Source organism: Urocampus carinirostris, chromosome 6 (assembly GCF_059441175.1).
Source record: "Urocampus carinirostris isolate Australia breed hairy pipefish chromosome 6, RoL_Ucar_1.0, whole genome shotgun sequence".
In the NCBI taxonomy this organism is placed as follows: Eukaryota; Metazoa; Chordata; class Actinopteri; order Syngnathiformes; family Syngnathidae; genus Urocampus; species Urocampus carinirostris.
This window is the reverse complement of record NC_142354.1, coordinates 9,716,297-9,738,714: the sequence shown is the minus strand read 5'-3', so window position 1 is coordinate 9,738,714 and position 22,418 is coordinate 9,716,297. Positions and strand designations below refer to the sequence as shown.

Genomic DNA, 22,418 nt, shown 5'->3' with positions numbered 1-22,418 from the left:
TTCAAGTACGTCTTGGATTGGGATTTTAGGCGAATATACAGGAACGTTAAGGGGAAATTGACTAAGAAGTCATAATACATTTTTATAATTGTATACATGCCTAAGTAGAGTAGGTCAATTTCAATTCCTTTTTTAATTAATTCAATGCACATATCATGAATTGTTATCAAAGTTCAAAGCTTATTCTAATAGTAAAATTTCAATTGCAGCATTTTTTTTTCCATTACATTATACGATCTTATTTAAAGATGACATTCCAAGTTGGTATGTTTATAGTGATGTAAAATATTTAATATTTTAATCAATGCATACTGAATATTAAAAATATGTATGTTTCTATCAAATACAATTCATTTGTGGCTTTGTAGTCTTTCTATAGTATTGTTTCTATTCAAAATGAAAGCAAAAATAATATAAGGCCCCCTTTTTTAAGCGCACATTTTTATATTTACAGGGTTTGAACGGGTGCTTGAGATCCTTGAAAATGTTTGACATTTACTGTTGTGTTTTCAAGGTTTGAAAAGTGCTTGAATTATGGGTGAAGTGCTTGTAAATGCTTGAAATTGTTGCCATTTATAGGCAGTCTGACTCGATATAAAATTTAAAAAAATAAATCAAGTCTGCTTAAAAATAACCCCGACGCGCCTACATCGGTGGCTTCGCTTTGCAGCTGCATTTGTTCTTCCCTCGTGACTAACAGCAGCCGACATTAGTTTGTACGGTTTTGTAATGTGAAGCACGTTGCGCCCAAGAAGACAGACGTAGAGACAAAAATGCCGGGTACTAGAGAAATTGACAAATTGGCTTTGAGAGTTCTTAAAAAGTTTTTGAATTTGTCCTATAAAGGTTGTTCAAACCCTGCATTTAGTTTTCTAGTCATTTTGTAGTCTTTTTGTTGTACTTATGTGGTAGTCTTTTGTTGCAGACACAAAAGTCAATGGGTACACAGTTGGCACAAAAAACATTTTTATCCAGGGGTTTGTACGGGTGTTTGAAATCCTTGAAAATGCTTGAATTTTAATCCTATATTTTTAAGGTTTTAGAAGTCCATGAACTTTAGATCAAGTGCTTGTAAACGCATGAAATTGTTGCCATGTTTCTTAGGTTATGTGTTCAAATAAGGGTTTTGAACTTATTTCATGGTTCTAATAAGGATTAAGGCTACAGTTAGAAATTACGTTTAAGCTCCTTATTAGTGCATTAAACTGAATTTAGGGTCTGAAATAGGGTTTAGTTAGGGTTGAGTGGAGGTTTTGGGTTAGGAACTAGAGTTTGAGCTCCATATTAGGGTTATTAACTAAATCTAGGGTTCCAAAATAGGATTAGGCTAAGGTTACGGTTTGAAACAGGGTTAGGGTAAGGAGCTCAGGTTTGGGCTGTAGGTCAGGATTTTTAAACTGATTCTAAGAAAAGGTTGGGGCTAAAGTTAGGGATTGAAGCCAAGGTTTAGGGTCCAGGTCTTTTGAATGGCGCTGGATTTTACTGGAAAAAAAGGTAAAATTGACTTTGAAAGTCCTTAAAAAGGGCTTGAATTTGCCCATGAAAATGGTGTACGAACCCTGTTTTAGGACTTTACGATCAAGATATCTCGACCAGTTTGTTTTGGAGGGCCTGAGGAAAAGGCCTGTCGGACCGTAGTTTGCCCACCTCCGGTCTAGACACCATACCTTTCAACCTGTACGTTTTTGCCGCACAAAGTACGTTTATTATGCATTTTAAGACGTACGACGTACAAGAAAATCGGTACGGAAAAACGCAAATTTGTCAATTATGGGTACCATCCAGTAAACACCGACTATCACGAAACGGCAAATCAATCAAGTCAAAGGAGTTTGCCGCGGTAGCCTCTATCTCGGTATCATTTTTTTCCTTACAAACGAAGCGAGCGGTTTATACTACTGTGCGCATGCGTAGTTATGTAGTGAAAGGAAGCCCGTCTCTTTTAGAGAATCTGCTTTTTCGGCTCAGCTCATAAAAGAGAGCCGGCTCTCAAACGGCTCACTTGCTTTGATGCATTATATTACGAATTATGATGTTGTATAAAGAAGTGAAGAAAAAAAGGAAGTATAAAAGGAGAAAATAAAAAAAGACAGGTTTGTGGTTATCCCTTCAATCAGTATATTACCAACAATAATTTAATGCAAAAAATAAATTCATAATTTGAATAAGAAAATATATCATTCTACTTAATTCTATTTGCATGTATTTTTTCCTTCTACAGTAAACGTCCAAGCTACTTCATTTTTTAACTTTTTTTTTTTATACTAAACCTCATTCATGTCGAGCGACTCAGTACAAAATGCTCATTAACAATATATATGATATCACGGAACACATGTACAGTATAACATGTTAAGCTTCATATAAAAACACGTTTGAAAAAAAAATAATTTTGTAAGGGAAAATACGACAGTTTGTAAGGGCATGGAGCCCTGGAGCTTGACAGGTATGAGACACCCCTAATTTCTCTTGTTGTATTGTGCTCATTAAAATGTTGTGTTTCCGTCCCCCCCGAGTGGGGTCCGAGAGCGCGACGACCCGCTCTAAACACGGGCTAATATTTTAACCGTCAGAATCAAGATTTCATCACGCGGTCGCATGCAAATGGAGCTTTTGTGGAGAGCGCACCGGGCGCCAGCGTAGATTGGGGTCACACTCATTTACAAAACTTAGCACCCAGGCTCCGGGTTGCATCGGAGTGGGGGTCTTCCTCCGCTGATTATTCCACTTGTAATTACGAATGCGCGTTTGCAAGCGTGCGTGGTGACGGCCCGGCCCCTCTCGCCTTCCGACGGCGCGTCAGAAAGAATATGCGGGATTTAATTATAGACGAATTAAAATTGGTAATGAAATTGGGCATGAACACGCTACAAATGGCGGATGAAAAGGGAGGCCTGTCCCTGGAGGAGGGGGGCTTATAGATAGCCGTGCCTCTGCCCAAGCGTCTCCGTCGATAAATAAAACGCCAGATGAAAATCTTGCAGCTTCACACACACTCCGTTGTGGATACACACTCGCAATTAACGCATTTTGAGTGCAAGATATGTTTTTTTCTTTTCTTTTCTTTTTTTTTTTTGCACAAAATATTTTGATCCAACAATGACGTTTGTCTCATAATCGTAAAAATGATCTTAAAATAAACAGCTATTATAAATATCACTAAAATGATATCTATCTATGAAAAGAATATGAAACGTCCACATAAAATGTGTGAAATATGTTGTGTTTAAATTTGATGTCATTGTTAATATTTCTCAAATGATTTATATTTATGAAATTAATAGGAAACATCCACCAAACAATGACAATTTCCTCATTATGTGGCCTTAAAATAAAGTCATTGTATATTTATTGAAAAAATATAAACACAAACACCCAAAAATATGTTTAAGATGCCAAGTATGTTGTGATCTTGATCTAATAATGTCCGTCTAATAATGTAACCTTAAAATACTCACTTTTATTATTAAAATTATTTATAGTTATCAAAATATGAGTACATCCCAAAAAATATATGTTTAAGTGCAAAATGAGTTGTGTTTTTACCTACCGTCACCTTAATATAAAAATGCCATCGTCATTATTGCTCAAATGATTTATATTTATGAAAATAATAGGAAAAATCCACCAAACAATGACAAGTTTCTCATCATGTGGCCTTAAAACAAAGTCATTGTATATTTATAGAAAAAATATACACACAAACACCCAAAAATATGTATAGTTGTCAAATATGTTGTCATCTTGATCTAATAATGATGTCTGTTTAATAATGTAACCTTAAAATAGTCACTTTTATTATCAAAATGATTTATAGTAATTAAATTATGAGTACATCCAAAAAATATTTGTTTAAATATGTTTTTAATCTAATAATGACACTACACTTCTATTATACTTAACATATTGTGCAGAAGTCTGGGGCAATAATTACAAAAGTTCACTACAGCCCCTTTTTATCCTCCAAAAACGTGCAATTAGAACCATACACATTGTAGGATATCGAGATCATACTAATATTTTAATCCTGCAGTCCAAATGATTAAAATTGGATGATTTAGTAAAACGTTTCAGTGCACAACTGCTATTCAAGGTCAACAAAAATATAGTGCCACAAAACATCCAAAACTTTATAACTTAAGGGGCTGTAGTAAATTTAAAATCCCAAAGGTGAGAACCACCAGGAAAAGTATGTGTGTGTCTGTGTGTGGAGTCAAACTTTGGAACAATTTACAAGACGAGATCAAACGATGTCCAACTATTCACGTGTTCAAATTTAAATACGAAATGACATTACTGGCAGAATACAGAGATGAAGAAAATGGGGTATGAGTGATTCTCGAGATTGGAAATACTGCGTTTACAACTATAGTTAACCTTGTTGTTATTGTTACTATTATTATATCATAACTGTTAGTATTGCTATTGTTGTTATCATCATTGGTGTCGCAGTAATGTTTGGTGACTAGTGGCATTATGACGTTGAGGGATGGGTACTACGATGATTAGTGTATAAAATATGTGACTATTGTTATTATAATTATTGATATCTGACCTATGTAATGTGTGTATCCTTGAGATTGTATTGTATTTAGACACAAAAAAGGAGCTATCTATAGAATGTAATTAACAGGGAAGATGAAGGGGAAGGGAAAATAAGCGTCTGCTTCTTACTACCTCTTTTCGAACATGTTATGTTAACATTATTTTTGTTGTTGAGTCATTTTTTATTTTATTTTATAATGTTCAAAATCAAGTTTTCATTAATTCATTATAACAATTATTTAACTTATTTAAATGGATTAATATTTGTTCAATTAATATAATTTGACATGCAATAAAAAAACGACTGTAAAATAAAGATTTAGTCAACGTAGATATTTTATTCTTCTCAAATGTTTCCTTTGTTTTTTTAAGTCAAGAACTATGCTCGTAAATGCTTAATATATACTATAAATTCTCATAAAATGTGTGTTTTTTTTAAATGCTGCCTAAAAAACTACTCCTGGAAACTCAAGGTTCAATTTTTATTGGCCTGACAGATTTTTTTTATGTCCACTCCTGCAAATATATCAAGCTTGTGAAACCATTTTTTATAATGCTGATTTATCAAAGGGTTTTTATTGTATTCCTGCAGAACGCGGTGCGCCACAACCTGAGCCTGCACAAATGTTTCGTCCGCGTGGAAAACGTGAAGGGGGCGGTGTGGACCGTGGACGAAGTGGAATACCAAAAGCGGAGACCACCAAAGATGACGGGGTACGCACACGAGCACAGTCAAGCGAGGTCCGTTTAGGCCACGGTCACGCCAACTCCAATACGGCCGCGCTCACGTCCCCGTCAACTTTGCCAAGAAAAGCTTTGAAACTGTGTGTGTGTGTGTGTGTGTAGCAGTGTTCTTGTATTCCTATCCAAGAGAGCACTTGGGCATCATCACACAGTCACCAAAAGTGCCGACCCGAGGACTTTTTTATGCTTTGAATCGGTCTAAAATCAAAATGTTCCCATTTTAGCCAAAAGGGGAGCTCAACGGTGGTGTACGTAACTTCAAAATAATCCTACTTACAATCGTCATTGCAGCTCCAAGTATTAGAAATTCTAAGATGCGCTGGAATAAACTCTTTCTTTTTTTCACCTTTTTGGGGGTTGGCATTTAAACCGTCTTTGAAACAGTCCTCCTCTTACTTGTACCATTTTCATCCTGGAGTTTAAAAAAAAAAAAAAACACCATCACATCTGTAATATCACCCTGTCCTCCGCCAATCCCTTCCGCCTCCTTTCCTTTAGCGTAACACGCTTCATGGCCAGAACACTAAAGATAAAAGTCAGATAAAAAAAAAAAAGGAAAGGCCCAGTGGGTAAAAAGAATATATATAAAGGCTCTTTGAACTCAGTTGTCCACTGTTAACAATACTCAATAGAGAAAATATTTAATTTTACACCTTTTAAAGCCACCTCAAACTATGCACCCCACCATTAAGGTGTGTGTGCGCAAGTGTTTAAAGGGCTAGCACGTATGGTTTGACCACTAGATGTCGCTGTTTTGCGCCGTGCAACCAAAAACGAGAGCTAGAAAGAACAAGTATGAATATAAAAGCTAGGAAAATTCAAAGAGACCAAACCCTACTTTTACTTCCCGTTATTGTAGTTTTTTGGGGTACCTATAGCACTAGGACAAATTTGTCAGCTCCCTCTAGAGGAGACTCATGTTATGTCAAAAGCATTTTGAAAAATGCATGTTCTTATCATTGTTCAGGTATATTTGCTAATTTGTTACATTAATAGTGTTTTATTATCACTAGGAAGCGTTAAATATTACACACTGTTCCTTTAAGACTTAATGTGGCTGTCATGGAAAAACAAACAAAATGAAAACTACTATTTGTGCACACAATTGAAGAAAAAGGACCACTATTACCGCTTTCTGGCAAGGGCTTAAGTTTAAAATTGGAAGAAAAACAAATAAAACAGTAAAATAGGTAGAACAATTATGTTTTAATTTATTTTTGTTATATCCGCAGATAAATGTTCTCATTTAAGTATGTCTTATTTTAGTCGAAAAAAAGTTACGATATAACAATAGCAACAATAACACAAAGTTAACCATAGTTTTAGACACACTATTCCCAATCTCTCGTATCACTCATACCCCATTTTCTTCATCTCTGTATTCCGCCAGTCATGTTTTTTTTTGTATTTAAATTTGAACAAGTGAATAGTTGGACATTGTTTGATCTCGTCTTGTAAATTGTCCCAAAGTTTGACTCCCCACACAGACACACACATACTTTTCCTGGTGGTTCTCACCTTTGGGATCACGAATTTGCTAAAGCCCCTTAAGTTATAATTTCCCTCTTTCCGAATGAATTTATGGATGTTTTCCGGCACTATGTTTTTGTTGACCTTAAACAGCAGTTGTGCAGTGAAAAATTTGACTCAATTAACCAATTTTAATAATTTGGACTGCAGGAATAAAATATTAATATGATCAAGAATGGTTCTATTTGCTCGTTTTCAGAGGATAAAAAGGGGCTGTAGTGAACTTTTGTAATTATTGCCCCAGACTTCTGCACAATATCTTAAGTATGGCCGAACTAGAGAACAATATAATAAATACAATGCATTATAGTTTAAAATGAACTTGGCTTTATTAATTATTGAAATGCTTTTAGATACTTTTAATCTGTATTTATCCAGGTCTCCTCTTGGTAACCTAAACAATACATAATTTGAAGTTTCTCAGAGGCCTGAAAATATGTTTTCCATTCATTTTTTAGGTTTTCTTTTCAGTGAAGGTTCCCTGTTCCCTTGTTAGTCAACAGCATTAGCGAACATCTGCACGGGAGGAAGGAACCTTGTTAGCGAACGCAAACAGATGTGACGTGCAATTGCCAGAATTAAACGCGCACAAACACACACGCCTGCAGACAGTTGGCCATTGTGCGCGTTTTGACATTTTGCACATATGCGAGCGATTGACCGTCTTTGTTTTGTTTTAGGAGTCCCACTCTGGTGAAAAACATGATTTCAGGCCTGGGCTTTGGATCCCTCAACGCCAGCTACCAGGTAAAGGGATGCCCTCCTACCACACACACACACTCGCACGCTCGCTCGCTCTCCTCCTAGCCAGCCAATCACAATCAAGGACACTAATATCAATTCCCTTTTATAATTAGCAGATTCCCTAACGACGTCCGCCCCCCTCCCTTCCCTGGCCGGGCGCCACGCACACTTTTTGCGCGAGGCGTCAAGTGCTAGTCAATTAAGGTTACTGCATAAAATGATGGCCCTTGGCTGCAGGGGAAAAAAAAGGAAAAATTCCCAAGCTGATGAGAGTCACCCGCATCTTTTGTCCTTTTTTTTGTTTTGGGAGGGGGTCCCGAGGTTCTTTGGGGGGGTTGCAATACGTGGGCGCTTGTTTCTTTTCCCCAAATTTAAGGTTGAGAATGCATTTTTTTTTTCTTCAAAGGCCTCATCCCCATGGGCGTTACCAAGCCGTTTTATTGGGTGCTCAAGCACCCCTAAATTCAAACCGAGCACCCCCAAAACACTTAAAACCCTCTTTTCCTCATAAAGGACAGGAAAGGCTCAAATACGATGAAAAACGCTCGATTTTAAAATAAGCAAAAACAACAATAATGTGAACAATGCAGTGTCAGAAAAACTCCACTGCCTTGGAATGGTTCAGTCCGTTGGATTCCCAACATTCTATCGTATTTTTCCTGCAGTATAATTTTAGAAATATTTCCAAAGTAGAATCATTGTAGTATATTTGTCTTATTACTGTAGTTGAATTTTTGTCCTATTTCTTGGTAGTATTTTTTATATTTTTCCATAGTACAATCTTTGTAGTATATCTGTAGTATTACTGTAGTTGGATTTTTGTCGTATTTCTGCAGTTGTGTTTTTGATATGTTTCCATAGTACAATCTTTGTAGTGTATCTGTAGTATTACTGTAGTTGGATTTTTGTACTATTTCTTGGTTGTATTTTTGATATATTTCCATAGTAGAATCTTTGTAGTATATCTGTAGTGTTTTATAGTGTATCTTGTTGTATTTTTGTGCTATTTTTATAGTATCACGGTACTTTTGTTTTATAATATTTCTACAGCAGTATTTTTGTAGTATTTCTACAACACTACTTTTGTAGTTTTCCCATTGTATAAATTTTGTAGCATATCTGAACTATTACTGGAGTTGTATTTTGTAGCATTTCGGTAGAAGTAATTTTGTAGTATTTTTTCTTAATATCTATGGATCAGTATTTTTGTATTATAATGATACTGCGGTGTTTTTTTTTTTTTTTTTACTATTTCTGTAGAAGTATTTTGAACTACTTTCATACTGGTATCATTGTATTATTTGGAAGCATTTTTTTAATTTTACTGAAGTTGAATTTTTGGCGGATTTCTGCTGTCATATTTCTCTGACGGTATTTTTATATCATAGTATTACTGTAGTGGTATTTTTTAGATCGGGCGTGTTCAGGGTAGTATGGCCGTAAGCTGTAGTGGTATTTTTGTTCGGCAAAGCTCTGAACCTGAAATCGCCCCTGCTCACCCCCCTTGCACCGGTGCTAGGTGGGCTCCCGTGCAGACTTTTGACAGCCTCCTCCGTACGGAATGAGCTGTGCTTAAGTGCCCCCTAGTGGTTTGCAGAGTCATCGTCTCCAAAAGCTAGATAGCATGAGAACTACTTTCAAAAACTGATCAGACATTTACCTAAAAATAACAAACATTTTGCCTATATATGGAACATTTTGTTTTCATTTTGAATGAAATGGCTTGTTTTTGCACAATATTTCTGCTAATGTTGTTGCACTAGTTTATGATGCACTACTCCAAACACTACCTTGTAAATATTTCTCACCCTGTATTTTTTTTAAATCTTGCGTTTTCCACGGAACGTTAGTCTTGGAGTGCACCATCTAACCTCTGACAATAAAGAAGTGCCCTATTTTCTATTTGAGTAAAGGGCACCTAGTTTGATATACATTTCTAAATAGCTAAGAAGGAAGCTTGATAGTGGGCTAGATAGGTAAACAGGTAAACGAAATATAAAAGGGAGGTAGATAGTTAGCTAAAAAAGTAAAAACAAATCTAGTTAGCTAGCCAAAAAGGAGGCCAACATTTAGCTTGATAACTAGCAAAAAAATTCAAAATTTTAGCTTGATGAAAAAATGTAAAAAGCTTGCCTAATAGTTTGCTAAATAGCTAAAAATGTGGGAAGAAAGCTATCCATCTTTAGAGCTAAAAATGTAGCCAGATGTGAGCTGAAAAAAAGCAAACGTTTTTGTCCCTCGCCTTATAAAACCTATAAACGGGAATTGAGTTTGTTGTATTGACTATAAAACAAATCCATAAAAAAAATAAATGAATAAATGTGTTTGATACACAAGTAGTTTTTCATTCCTCAGAATAAAAGAAATAATCAAAATGTCATTCACCCTTTTACCTCCTGTTTTTTGAAAAACTGATCCAAGGACGTCTTCTTTTGGCAATACGTCTGAAATGCACGAGGCAGACGTAGTGATAGCCCGACTTGTCAACACTTTTTTTGGGTGATTCCTTTCCACAAATTCCAAGACTTCATTAAATTTTGCTAAAATGTCTTTGAAGTGGGCTAATTGAATGATGGCTGCATCCTCCTCCACACTATCTCCCTCGAACTCCTTCTCCTCTTCGTCCCTGAAGTCTGAACTGTGACGGTGACACGAAGAGCATATTTCAAGCGATAGCCAGTATGTTTACGTTCAGAAAATTATGGGAGCGGCTAATAGCAGCGCGTACTGTACCGTATTTTTGACTTTGTATCCTGAACCGCCTTCGTAACTTAGAGGCAGTATTTTTTCTTTCAGGTACTTTGTAACCTGAAACTTTCGTTTGTAGAGACATTCGTCAGTAGACGTAACCCTTTATAAATCCCTGAAAAATCCGCAGCGTCTTGCGATGACACAAATCGTGCTCTGCACATGGCAATATCGATTCCATTTCGGTTGATATTGCGGCCCTGATCTATATATTCTACGTTTTCCGTCTGCAGGCGGCTTTGGCGGAGAGCAGCCTTTCGTTGCTGAGCGGCCCTCCCCTGATGCCGGCTCCCTCCGCGGCAAGCCTCAACATGCTTCACGTGGGCCACGATGACGTCAGCTCTACCGTCGAGCAAGTCAACAGCAACGGAAGCTGCAGCCCCACACTCAGTCCTCAGCAGTACAGGTAACCGAACCGATGTTTCCGACTATAAGGCTATATACCACAAAATACTGGCGAATGAACATGGAAATGCATACAGTACTTATTTGTGTGCGTTTACCCACAAGTTTAGGGAATATGTTTGATCATTCAAAAAACGTCGATCACGGGTAGCTGATGGCAGGAACGCGGAAGTGGCACTTGCGTGTCGAGCGAGGGTAGTAGTAGACAGCGAGAAAACAGGTCGATGGCCGGGACGGAGGAGCAAAGGCAATAATGAGTCCAGAAAAGATGTCGGCAAAAGGTATGAGGCAAGAAACAGGGCAAAACAGGTCGATGGACGGGACGGAGGAGCTAGAGCAGAAACGGGTCCAGAAACAGGTGGGCAACAGGTATCAGGCAGGAAAACAGGGCAGGATAATGTCGGAGACTACAAAGCCTGCCTAGTTGAGATAGGTTCGCAGACGGTCCGACAGCTTCGTCTTGGAAGACGGGGGTTTAAAAAGAGTTCAACAGCCAATCAGATCCCGTGGCTGTTGGCGCCAACGGGGCAGTCGCAGGTGCCCCGAATCAGTAATCGTGACAAAAACAATGTATGCAGCAGGAATCAAACCCAGGTCTCGTCAATGGGGGTGCACACGACTAGTGATACGGAATACTAGTGCGCCTTATATATCATCAAGGAATATTTTCAGCATACACCTCGTTATTCTACATCCATGGTATTTCCGAAAATATGATAATTGATTAATTTATTTAACCGGCAACGACTAAAGGTGAAGAATAGCAAAGTAACTTGGCCTTCAACATAATCGTTTTAAAGGTGTCAAAACTCAAACTGCAGAGATTTCTTAAGACCTGTTTAAAATCTTTAATATTGTTTTTATGATATTCAAATTCAAATCAGAAGATACGAACAAGTTAGAAAGGAGACACAAACAAATTCTGCAACAACTTCTTTACAAAACTGCAAAAAACTTCCAATAAGGAACATGATTGCTTAGAATCTCTCATGCTCTCCTGGCCTCGCACACATTATGTAGAGAGGAGGCACAATCAAGTTGTGTTACTACCTCTTCAGAAAATGAAACTGTATTCTAATTAGAAACAAAAATGCATAGAATATTTGTAAGAAGTAATGCACATTCTGAGCCACGCGACTGATATTGGCTAAGTTTTCCAGTGCCTCGCTCACATTTTGAAGAGGTAAAGAGGAGACACAACCAAGTCGTTACACTACACTTATAGCAAATTTAAACAGATTCTTAAGAACATCATTCTTTTTTTTTCTCTCTTTTTTCTGCTCTCCTGGCCTCACAGATATTATGTAGAGGGGAGGCACAACCAAGTTGTGTTACTACTTCTTTAGAAAATGAAACCGTATTCTAATTAGAAACATAAATGCATAGAATATTTCTAAGAAGTAATGCACATTCTGAGCCAGGCGACTGATCTTGGCTAAGTTTTCCAGTGCCTCTCTCACATTTTGAAGAGGTAAAGAGGAGACACAATGTTTTCGTTACACTACACATAGCAAATTAAAACAGATTCGCAGGAACATCGTTCTTTTTTCTCTTTTTCTTCCTGCTCTCTGGTGCATGGTACACATTACAATGAGGTAGAGAGGAAGCACAAGGAAGTTGTGCAACTACTTCTTTAGAAAATGTATTCTAATCAGGAACACACTTTCTTAAAATCCTTTTTTCTTTGGCTCTTCATTTCTGTTCTCCAGTGTCTCACACATTACAAAGAGGAGGCATGGCTAAGTTGCGCAACTACTTCTAAAGCGAAACAAAATAGATTTTAATGAGGAGCATACAATAATTTCTAAGAATCTTTATTTTTCCCGATCTTTTTTCTGCTCTCCAGTGCCTCGCACAAATTACAAAAAGCTGGAGAAGAGGCACAACCAAGTTGTGTTACTACTCATTTTGAAAATTAAACTGTATATTTTGAAACATAAATGCATAGAGTATTTCTAAGAAGTAATGCACATTCTGAGCCACGCGACTGATCTGAAGTTTTCCAGTGCCTCGCTCACATTTTGAAGAGGTAAAGAGGAGACACAACCAAGTCGTTACACTACACTTACAGCAAATTAAAACAGATTCTTCGGAACATAACTGGCTAAAATCAGTCTTTTTTTTTCTTTCTCTTTTTTTCTGCTCTCCAGTGCCTCGCACAAATTACAAAAAGGTAGAGAGGAGACACAACCAAGTAGTGCTACTATTTCAATACAAATCAAAATATGCTCCAATAAACGTCATTGCCTAGGATGGGCAGCACGGCGGCGCAGTGGTTAGCGCGTGTGCGGCACAGTTCTAAGGTCTTGGGAACCTCCTGTGTGGGTTCAAATCCAGCTACCGGACTTACTGTGCGGAGTTTGTATGTTCTCCACGTGCTTGCGTGGGTTTCCTCCGGGCACTCCGGTTTCCTCCCACATTCCAAAGACATGCATTTCAGGTGGATTGGCCAGTCCAAATTGTCCCTAGGTGTGAACGAACGAGCAAGTTGTCTGTACCTGTGTGCCCAGCGATTGGCTGGCAACCAGTTCAGGGTGTCCCCTGCCCACTGCCCGATGATTGCTGGGATGGGCTCCAGCACCCCCGCGACCCTACTGAGGATAAGCGGTGCAGCTAATGAGATGAGATGAGATTGCCTAGGATCTTTTTTCTCTCCATTTTACAGTGCCTCACACACATTACAGCGAGATAGAGAGGAGACATGACGAAGCTGTGTTACAACTTCTAAAGAAAATCATAAACAAATTATTAGTGTTGACTTATTAAACATTATAGCATGGTGTCAAGTGACAAATGTTCAGGTCTTTTTTCCCGTTGGGTCGATCATATTTGCCTGTTATCGCTCCAATACGTTCTTAAAAAAATAACGCGAATATGTCACTCACCGACTTGCCGCGCCTCTTTTCAGCCACGCGGTCCACGTTAAGGAGGAGCCAACCGAGATGGAGGAAGACTGCAGACCCGTTTCCCTATTGGCCGGCATCACGCACAACCTCCCGTTGCCTAGCGACGAGCAAGACCTGGAGGATGACATACCCGCCGAGGAGCTGGAGTAAGGGGCGGGGCCGGTCACAGGAAGGAGCAGGGCTCGGTCCACCAACAAACCAATAGCGACACTACAGCGAGGGTGGGAAAGAAAAGAGAAAAACTGAATGTTTTTACATTTTTATTCGTGGTTCGACATCGAGAGAAACTCCAAACAGGGTTTTGAAGACCTCGCTTACTTTAAGTCTGTGGAACACTGCTTTAACTCGCCGTCTCTTTCCGGGGAAAAAAAAAACACTTTTGTTCACACCCACCATGGCGCACTCCTTGTCTATGAAGGACCGATCACGTAGAAATAAATGTATAAATAATTCATACCTCAAAATATATGCCATATAAAAAATTGAAAACATAAATGAATCACGTAATAGCTAAATATATGACATTTGTGCATCTTGTTATTGATTTATTTCGGTATTTAATTTGTCTTGTTTTGTTGCGTCTTTTGTAAAGTATGATATCGGTTATTTGTTACGTATTTGTCAAATATTTTGTCAAAACCTTTCAACTATTGGTTGATCGACAAGCGTACCAATTAACTGCAATGAATTGTTACCAGGATGATGGATGCAAGACATTAGTACCCGATTTGGTCATCACTGATCAACCAAAAGGGAAAAAAACAGTTTGACACGCCTCCCTATTGGTATAACATATTTTGTGACTAAATACACGACAAAATACAAGAGTAATGAGCATGTTATGCTACTACTATAGAAAATCAAAATACATTCAAATGAAGTATATATATATATATATATATATATATATATATATATATATATATATATATATATATATATATATATAAAATAATTAGTATCCTTCTCATTTTATTTCTTTCTTTTTTTTTATCTGCTCTCTAGTGTCTCGCTCACAATCCAAAAAAGTAGAGAGGAGACACGACCAAATTGTATTACTACTTTTATACAAAATCAAAATACATTCTAATGAAGTAAATAATGCTTAGTATATTTCTCATTTTGTTTCTTTTCTTTTTTTTAACTGCTCTCCAGTGCCTCGCTCACAATCCAAAAAGTAGAGAGGAGACACAAAAAAATTATCTTACTACTTTTATACAAAATCAAAGTCTATTCTAAGGTCAAACATAATTGCTTAGAATATAATTTTTTTTTTCTTCCTGCTCTCCAGTGCCTCACACACATTACGAAGAGGTACTGAGGGAGAAACGGCTAAGTAGTGCTTCTAATACCGAATCAAAATGTATTCTAATGAAGAACTTGATTGCTTGGGATCTTTATTTTTTTTTCTCAATGTTTTCTGCTCTCCAGTTCCTCGCACACATTACGAAGTGGTAGGGAGGAGACACGACCAAAATGTGCAACTTCGTCTACATAAAATCAAAATGAATTTATTTGAGGGACATAAATGCTTGGATTCTTTCCAAGTTGTTTAGTCTGTTCGAACCTGATTACAAAAGAAATGATAAAATGCACAAATTAATAAATTGCATTGATCTCACATATTTCCATATTTAGTGATTCGTGTATGCGTCCATTTATTGATATTGCATATATTTTTCGATATTTATTTATTTCTCCATTTCTACATTTGTCAGGATCGGTCCTTCATATTTGTCGACCCGCTCACTCACATGTACATAGACAGGGAGGACCGAGTAAACGTTCGAAACGGAAAGAGAGGCTTTCAAAGAATACCTCGGACTGTGCCCCAAACTCATTCCGAAGGGGTTCGTGGCCCCTTCTGGATTGTGAGGAGGGGGGAAAAAAAAGAATAAAACAAAAAAAGAGAGAGACTTTGTCCCAGCCACCCAAAAAGACTGCAAGTCCACTTTGGATGGAACACTCTTGGAAGAAAAAAGTTGACACGTTGAGACTTTCAAAACAAAAAAAGAGGAAACTGTCAACGACGCGGGGGGGAAACACGTGGTAGCTTTATCATTTCCTTTTTTTATGATCGCTTTGGAGGAGCATTATTCCTGTTTTCGTGTATCTTTTTCTGCTGGTTTTATGATTTTTGTCATATCCACTTGTGTTTAGATTTGTTTCCCACACCATTCCGAAAAGAGAACGGAAGAAAAAAGGAAAAGAAAAAAAAAGAATACGCAGTATTTGCCCTCTATTTCACTCCCCGGTGTAGCAGGATAGAATTTTGGAAATAGCACTTAAAACTACACATCATCCAAATGATATTCTTTCTTTTTATGTCTTTATTGAGTGGGGAAACGTCAGAAATGCTTTAAAGAAAGAAAAAAAATGTATATGAATGCAGTCCGAGAATACCTCATCCCGTAAAAGTTCCGATTTTCCAAAAGAGAGAGAAAAAAATGAGGGACTTCTTTGAACGGGATACCAAAACGTTCGTTGCCGTGACGACACTTGTGTTCATGGGAAATCGCCTGATATTTTTGAGGGGATTGGTTGTCATTTTTCCAATTGCTTCTTACTCCCGTTTCATATTTTTTGTTACAGGTAACCAAAGAAATATTTAGAAAACCAAAAACACACTTTTTTTTTCAAAAACTTGTTTTCATGATTGTCTTCTATATTTTTCCTTCTGAAACTGGCCCAAAAAAACCCAGGAGTTTCAGCTCTATCTTTGTTTCTTCTTCGTTGTTTTTTTGTTTGAAAGTCGAATAGGACTTCCGTTCCCGAACCAAAGTGTGAGAACCCGACGACGTTACTTTAAGTTTATTATATCAAACGAGAGGCCAAAAAGACAAAGGAGTATTAAAGCAACATCAATAGAAAATAGGGGGCGGGAAGTCTTTTGAGTAAAACTACACACTATCGGCAGTAGTGTTTCATTGGGAGTACTGATACTTAAGAGTTCCCGATAGCAGTACAAGCAGTCAACTCTTGAGCAGTTAATGATACTAAAAAACTCACCGATACATCCATTTAAACCCCAAGAACAATGAAAAAATCCAGTATTACCATATTAAACTATCAAACGCATCGAAAATAGTGTCATCCAATTGATTTCTGTTAACTCTTCCAGATTGTACGACTCGATCAGAACAGTATATCTTGAAATATGTCGGTAGTTTCAACCCGATACCATTTTGTAGCCGTTGTTAACATAAAAAATTGAATTCTGATTGTTCTTATGTGTGGCCCGAATACTTCATAGTACATAGTTTCAACGCGCAGTTTCTTTGGCAAAAAAAGGGTAAATAAAGCACTTAGAGGTAAAAGCATGACTGTCTGCTACGCTTAAAGCTAACGTTAGCGTGTTCCAAACACAAACTAAGGACTAAGTCATTCCAAATATGTGTAGCCAGGAAACTTTCCACCTAGAGGGAACAATGATAATCCTAGGAAACTGATACCAATGTGAGAGGAGAGCAAATGAGGCACACGACAGGTTCGCCTCACCCAGCACCTGTTTGGATTTTGGGATGAATCTGGTGTGATTCAGATTCAAAACTTAGTCCAAATTCAATGGGGACCAAAAGAGTGGGGTTTAGTTTGTCAAATCTTGCCCCGAAACCTCTTGGAAAAGACATTTTCATCTTTAACGTTTTGACCAAATAAAAAAGTATTTTCAACCACTTTTTAGGGATTGCTTGAACATATAAGGAGCTTATTTGTTTTGGTACATTAGGTTTTGGGCTCAATAGATGTCTAAAATTCATTGTGAAGCAAAATTAGTCCAAAAAATAGTCGTTATTGTCAAAATGTAGCCTTTATATAAAATAACAATACTCGTTTTCAATTTTCCCTTTCTAACCAAATAGACATCTTCTCGATATGACCCTGGTCTCTTTTAGACATTGTTTTGATGTCGTAACAAACAGTTTTTGGGGGTGAGTAGAGCATACAGAGAGATAATAGCACTGATATGATTTTGTATGTAAGCGTTTGGGTTAAATCTGGTCAAGACAAGATTTAGTCCTAAGAAAAAGACATCTTTAATTCAACGTAGAGCAAATTTAGTCCAAAATTAGACCTGTGTAGGTTGGTTTTAATCCAGCACCCAAACAGTCGTCAACTTTCCCAACATGTAATATATCTTTTGGACATTAGCTTTATTTAGAACCAAAAATAGATGACTAGGATTCATGGCGGACCAAATTTAGTCAAAAAAAATCGCAAGTGGTCCATATCTAGCCATTAAAAGTGGTCCTGAAAAAGACCTGTTTTCAATGTTCCTTTATTGACCAAATGGAGACGTCTTTTAGATGGAACCTTAATATCTTTTCAACAACTTGTATATAGGGAACTAATGGAGCCAATATATTTATTGGACAGTAGCTTTCGGGCTAAATCTGATTTAGAACAAAAATAGATTACTAAAAATTATCGTGGACCAAATTTAGTCCGAAAATATTCTTTATATTTGGCGTATCCTAATTGGTCCAAATCTAGCCGCCAAAAAATGGTTCTGAAAAAGACCGGTTTTCTGCAGTCCTTTTCAACCAAATAGACTTCCGTTAGTTAGAAATGGGCGTCTTTTTGACATTTTTTTAACGTATTTTAGGGGATTGTTCGAAAATATGTGGATCTAGCAAGATTTAGTGCAAATATAAAAGCCTGAAATTCAACGTGGATAAAATAGAGTCCCAAATTAGGCATTATGTTTCCACCTAAATTGGTCCAAATTGAACACCCAAAAAGTCACTTGAAAAAGACTTGTTTTCCACCATTTTTGATGAAACATTGGCGTCTTTTTGATGTCTTTTCGACCACTTATTGCTGGGTGAGTCGTTTCCACTCGTAACTCCTTTTTCTTATTTATTCGACAAAACGTTTGCGTTTTTCCTGCAACTTTATTTCTTGGAAAGCAAGAAGACAGACCAAAAAGAACACTACCTCCTTTCGGAACTTTCATTCCCCTATCCATTCTTCCTGGTTGACAAACATGGGCTCCCCCTACCCATGCGTTGGTATGCTTCAGCCCTCATTCCACCCCCACCCAAAAAAAAAATGGACTGCAAAAACTACCTCGCCTTCGCTGCGACCTGAAGCATGACCGTCGCAGGGAAACTGTTATCATGAGCGATGCGTAACACATACCCAAGGGTGGCATTGAAGTGGGTTGGTGCAAATATCCAAAGACACCCCCCTCCCGCATCCATTGTTCCCACCCGTCCCGCCAAAAAAAAACAGTAACCACTCCCACTCCAGTCCAAACGGGAAGTGCTGCATTCAGCCCGACATGTATTTGATCTCGTGCTTTAAGGTACACCTGCAAACAAACAAGGCGCTTTTATAAAAGCTTAACATGTATTCTTGTATATTCATGATTGACTTCTCTCTCCAGGGCTATTTTTTTCCGGCTTATATAATTTGTTTCAGTTTTTTCTGCTCTGGTTGCTATACTGTACTGCTAACGCTGAACTATTTGTATTTATCATATTAAGTACTGCAGGTATCATGGGTTTTTGGATAGTTTTGTTTCCACGGTAACCGATTCTTCATTTTTTTTTAAAACGTCTGGGACGCTGATTTATTTTCGAGTGTATTATCGAGGAAAAAAAAAATAAAAGTTAGATCAGTGGTTTTAGGTAAGATCTGTTTGTATATTTATCTTAGCTAGGTATATTTTGATACTTTTTTGTCTCTGTACTGCATTTATGCGTTTTTAAGGAAGAAAAAAAAATGATTTCACAATGTATCGATACCTCAGAACAGAAGGTTTGTTTTTTTTTCTTTTGATGACAGGACCAAAACCTTTTAAAAAAAAAAAGAAATGGAGTGTAAGAATATTTTGTCCTGCTTCACACAAATGTGGACTGCCAACATTGTGTCCCTGTGACCCCTGACCCTTGTCATTCCTGAGCTGACCTCTGACCTGCAGAGCTGTCAATCACCCACAAGCGGGTCACACAGTCGCTCTCTTAATCCCGCCACGTCGGATTGTCGAGGATTGTTTTTTTGTCGTTTTTAATTTGTTTTTCGTGGGGGGAGGGGTCCTGGTCACGGTACCAAAAGGTGGACTCCGAGATGCAGCTCTCTGTCTTGACTACCAAAGTCCCAAACGCTGAATTGTAACCAAACTTGATACATGAACCAAACGGAAAAAGCGAGCTACTTCCAAAAGTCTCCATCCTTCACCCCAACAAGTCGCAACGACCACTTGAGCTCTTCTCGGGTTCGACCTCGGGAAACGTGTGTACATTTCTTTATTTGGCAGCGGTGACTCTGTTACTTACTTTGCTTCTTTCGTTGCTTTTTTGTTGTGAGCGTGAGCAGATTTGGAGGTTCGGGGGCCGGGTCCGTGCCGTGTTTATGCCAGTCACTGCCCTTTCTTTCATGCTGTATAAAAAACAAACACACAACACATACATATATCTGTGTATTTGTAACCTGAAACTTCTTGTGTCTGTCCATGCAGACAATAAAAAACTGTACAGTAGGTCTAGTTGCATGTAATCTGTACTAATTATTGACAATGGCATTATAAAATGCAATAAAATACTTATTACACTGTCCTACCTTGAGTCTGTTTAAGAAATGCTTCCGTAGGAATCGCAGAATGTCAAAGTCGATTTTATTTGTTTCTTCGGATGTACTTGACATACTGAGGTATGGAAATTACGTTTCACACTCTCCCGTGCGCAGACATTGACGACAATATAGTGCACATGCACAAAAACAGTCCTAACCTTAGATAATACTAAATAAAAGTCAGCTTAGAGCCAATATGTTAATAAAACAACTGGCATACATGACATAAGACACAAGATACAGTGAAGTGTTCCAAGCAGCAGCAATAATAGAAGTAAAAGGTCAAATGAAAAAAGTTAAATAGGTAAAATAATAATACAAGCAGCAGGTGATTCCGAATTTCCCATGGAAATTGAAAATGCGTCAGAAAAAGACGCTGAAAAAGATTACCCATGTTGCTTGTGATTGGTTCGTTAACTAGTGATGGAATATTTGTCTCTTTCGGCTCAACTCACTAAAAAAAGAGTCCGCTGCTTCAGCTCACAAACGGCTTTTCAGATTTTGTTGTGGTTCCCTTTTACTTTTAACTCATTTAAAAGAAAGAATATGTACTAAGCAACCTCAAAGTCAAGAAACGCAGAATCGATGAAATAAGCTCATCATGATGTGAAATTCAAAATATTTGTTTCAGTGCCACAACAAATACACGATGATATAGGATGAAAAAGAAACTTTTAAATTGGTTATGTATGAAAATAAGCTAAAAGAGAAACACGGGATACCCAAGAAAGACCCGAAACATAAATTAAAATACTCTAACGTTAAGCAACACAGAATCTATGAAACAGCATACCAAAATGTTAACTCAAAATGTTTGTGTTTCAGTGCCACAGCAAATGAACTATATACCTTGAAAAATAGACTAAAAAGCTCAAAAGGAAAGACAAGATACCTGAAAAAGGCCCGAAATATAAATTAAGTCAAGCAACACAGAATCTATGAAATGCACGAGACACAACAACATCCATCCATTATCTGCACCGCTTATCCTCAGTAGGGTTGCGGGGGTGCTGGAGCCCAACCCAACTTTCTTTGGGGGGGTGGGCAGGGGGCACCCTCAACTCGTTGCCAGCCAGTCCCAGTGCACACAAAGACAGACATACAACCACTGCTCATTCACACCTAGGGACAATTAACCTGACATGCATGTTTTTGTGAATGTGGGAGGAAACCGGAGTGCCCGGAGGAAACCCACGCAGGCACGGGGAGAACATGCAAACTCCGCACAGGGAGGTTGCAGTAGCTGGACTTGAACCCTGAACCTCTGCACCGTGGGACTGGGTGCTAACCACCCACACAACACATCAATTACAAATATTTAGTTTTCAGTACCACTGCAAATTAACTATAAAATACAAACGATATTTAAAATGTGTCTTGTATTATTTAAAAAGCTAAAAGAGAAACATGTGATCCCTGAAAAAGACACAAAATAAAAATATTTGCAGATATACAAAAAAATGGATTTGTGGTTAGCGCGTGTGCGACACAGTTCTGGGGTCATAAGATCGAACTTCCGGTGTGGAGTTTGCATGTTCTCCCCGTGCTTGCGTGGGTTTCCTCCGGGCACTTCGGTTTCCTCCCACATTCCAAAAACATGCATGTCAGGTTAATTGGCCGGTCCAAATTGTCCCTAGGTGTGAATGAGCAAGTGAATGGTTGTCTGTCTGAAGATTGCTTGGATGGGATCCAGCACCCCCGCGACCCTACTGAAGATTAAGATAATGGATTGATGGGCTTCCCTATTTCACTTCACAGAACTGGCTCGTAGAGCCCTTACGTTTTCGAACGACACATCACTACTGTTAACACGTATTAAAGTACATATAATTTGACACCAACTTTGTTCAAAATAATCCAATTTAGTTGCACTTGTCCTAAATGACCTGCAATTAATTTGGGGGGTAAAGAGGAAGAATAGTAACTACAGTACACCCTTACTTTGTATCACTTCAATTTTGTAGCCAAAAATCACAAAGTCAGTCACCCGACATCTGCGTTATCTGTCCCGAAATAAAATACAAAATAGATTATTCAACAACTAACCTGGCTAACTAGGTAGAGTTAAAGACGCAAACATTTTCCAAAATCGCACATTTTTGCTTAAATTTTGTCGATGAAAACAATATTGAAAACTTCCGCCTTTGATAATCGGATATGACGTCATACCTTTGGTTGATTGAAATTAATAACCATGACACGTGTTGCTTTATCTAAACGACA

At 37.9% G+C, this 22,418-nt stretch overlaps 1 protein-coding gene and 1 long non-coding RNA gene across 3 annotated transcripts in view; one reads left to right on the top strand and one right to left on the bottom strand.

Moving 5' to 3' along the window:
• The window catches only part of foxp4 (forkhead box P4), a 167,479-nt gene extending 147,300 nt beyond the window's left edge, over window positions 1-20,179 (top strand). For both annotated transcript variants that reach the window (XM_088337790.1, XM_088337789.1), the window contains exons 15-18: window positions 5,138-5,259; window positions 7,500-7,566; window positions 10,545-10,717; window positions 13,625-20,179. In XM_088337790.1, the coding sequence (XP_088193916.1) occupies window positions 5,138-5,259; window positions 7,500-7,566; window positions 10,545-10,717; window positions 13,625-13,772 (510 nt within the window). In that variant the 3' untranslated portion in view covers window positions 13,773-20,179. The remainder of the gene's footprint in view (window positions 1-5,137; window positions 5,260-7,499; window positions 7,567-10,544; window positions 10,718-13,624) is intronic.
• Window positions 13,626-22,337, bottom strand: LOC148363762 (uncharacterized). The gene is made up of 3 exons (XR_015850688.1): window positions 22,242-22,337; window positions 19,901-20,003; window positions 13,626-13,832 (listed from the first exon to the last, which is right to left on the bottom strand). It is a non-coding gene; the product is annotated as an uncharacterized LOC148363762 (long non-coding RNA).
• Window positions 22,338-22,418: the final 81 nt, after the last annotated feature.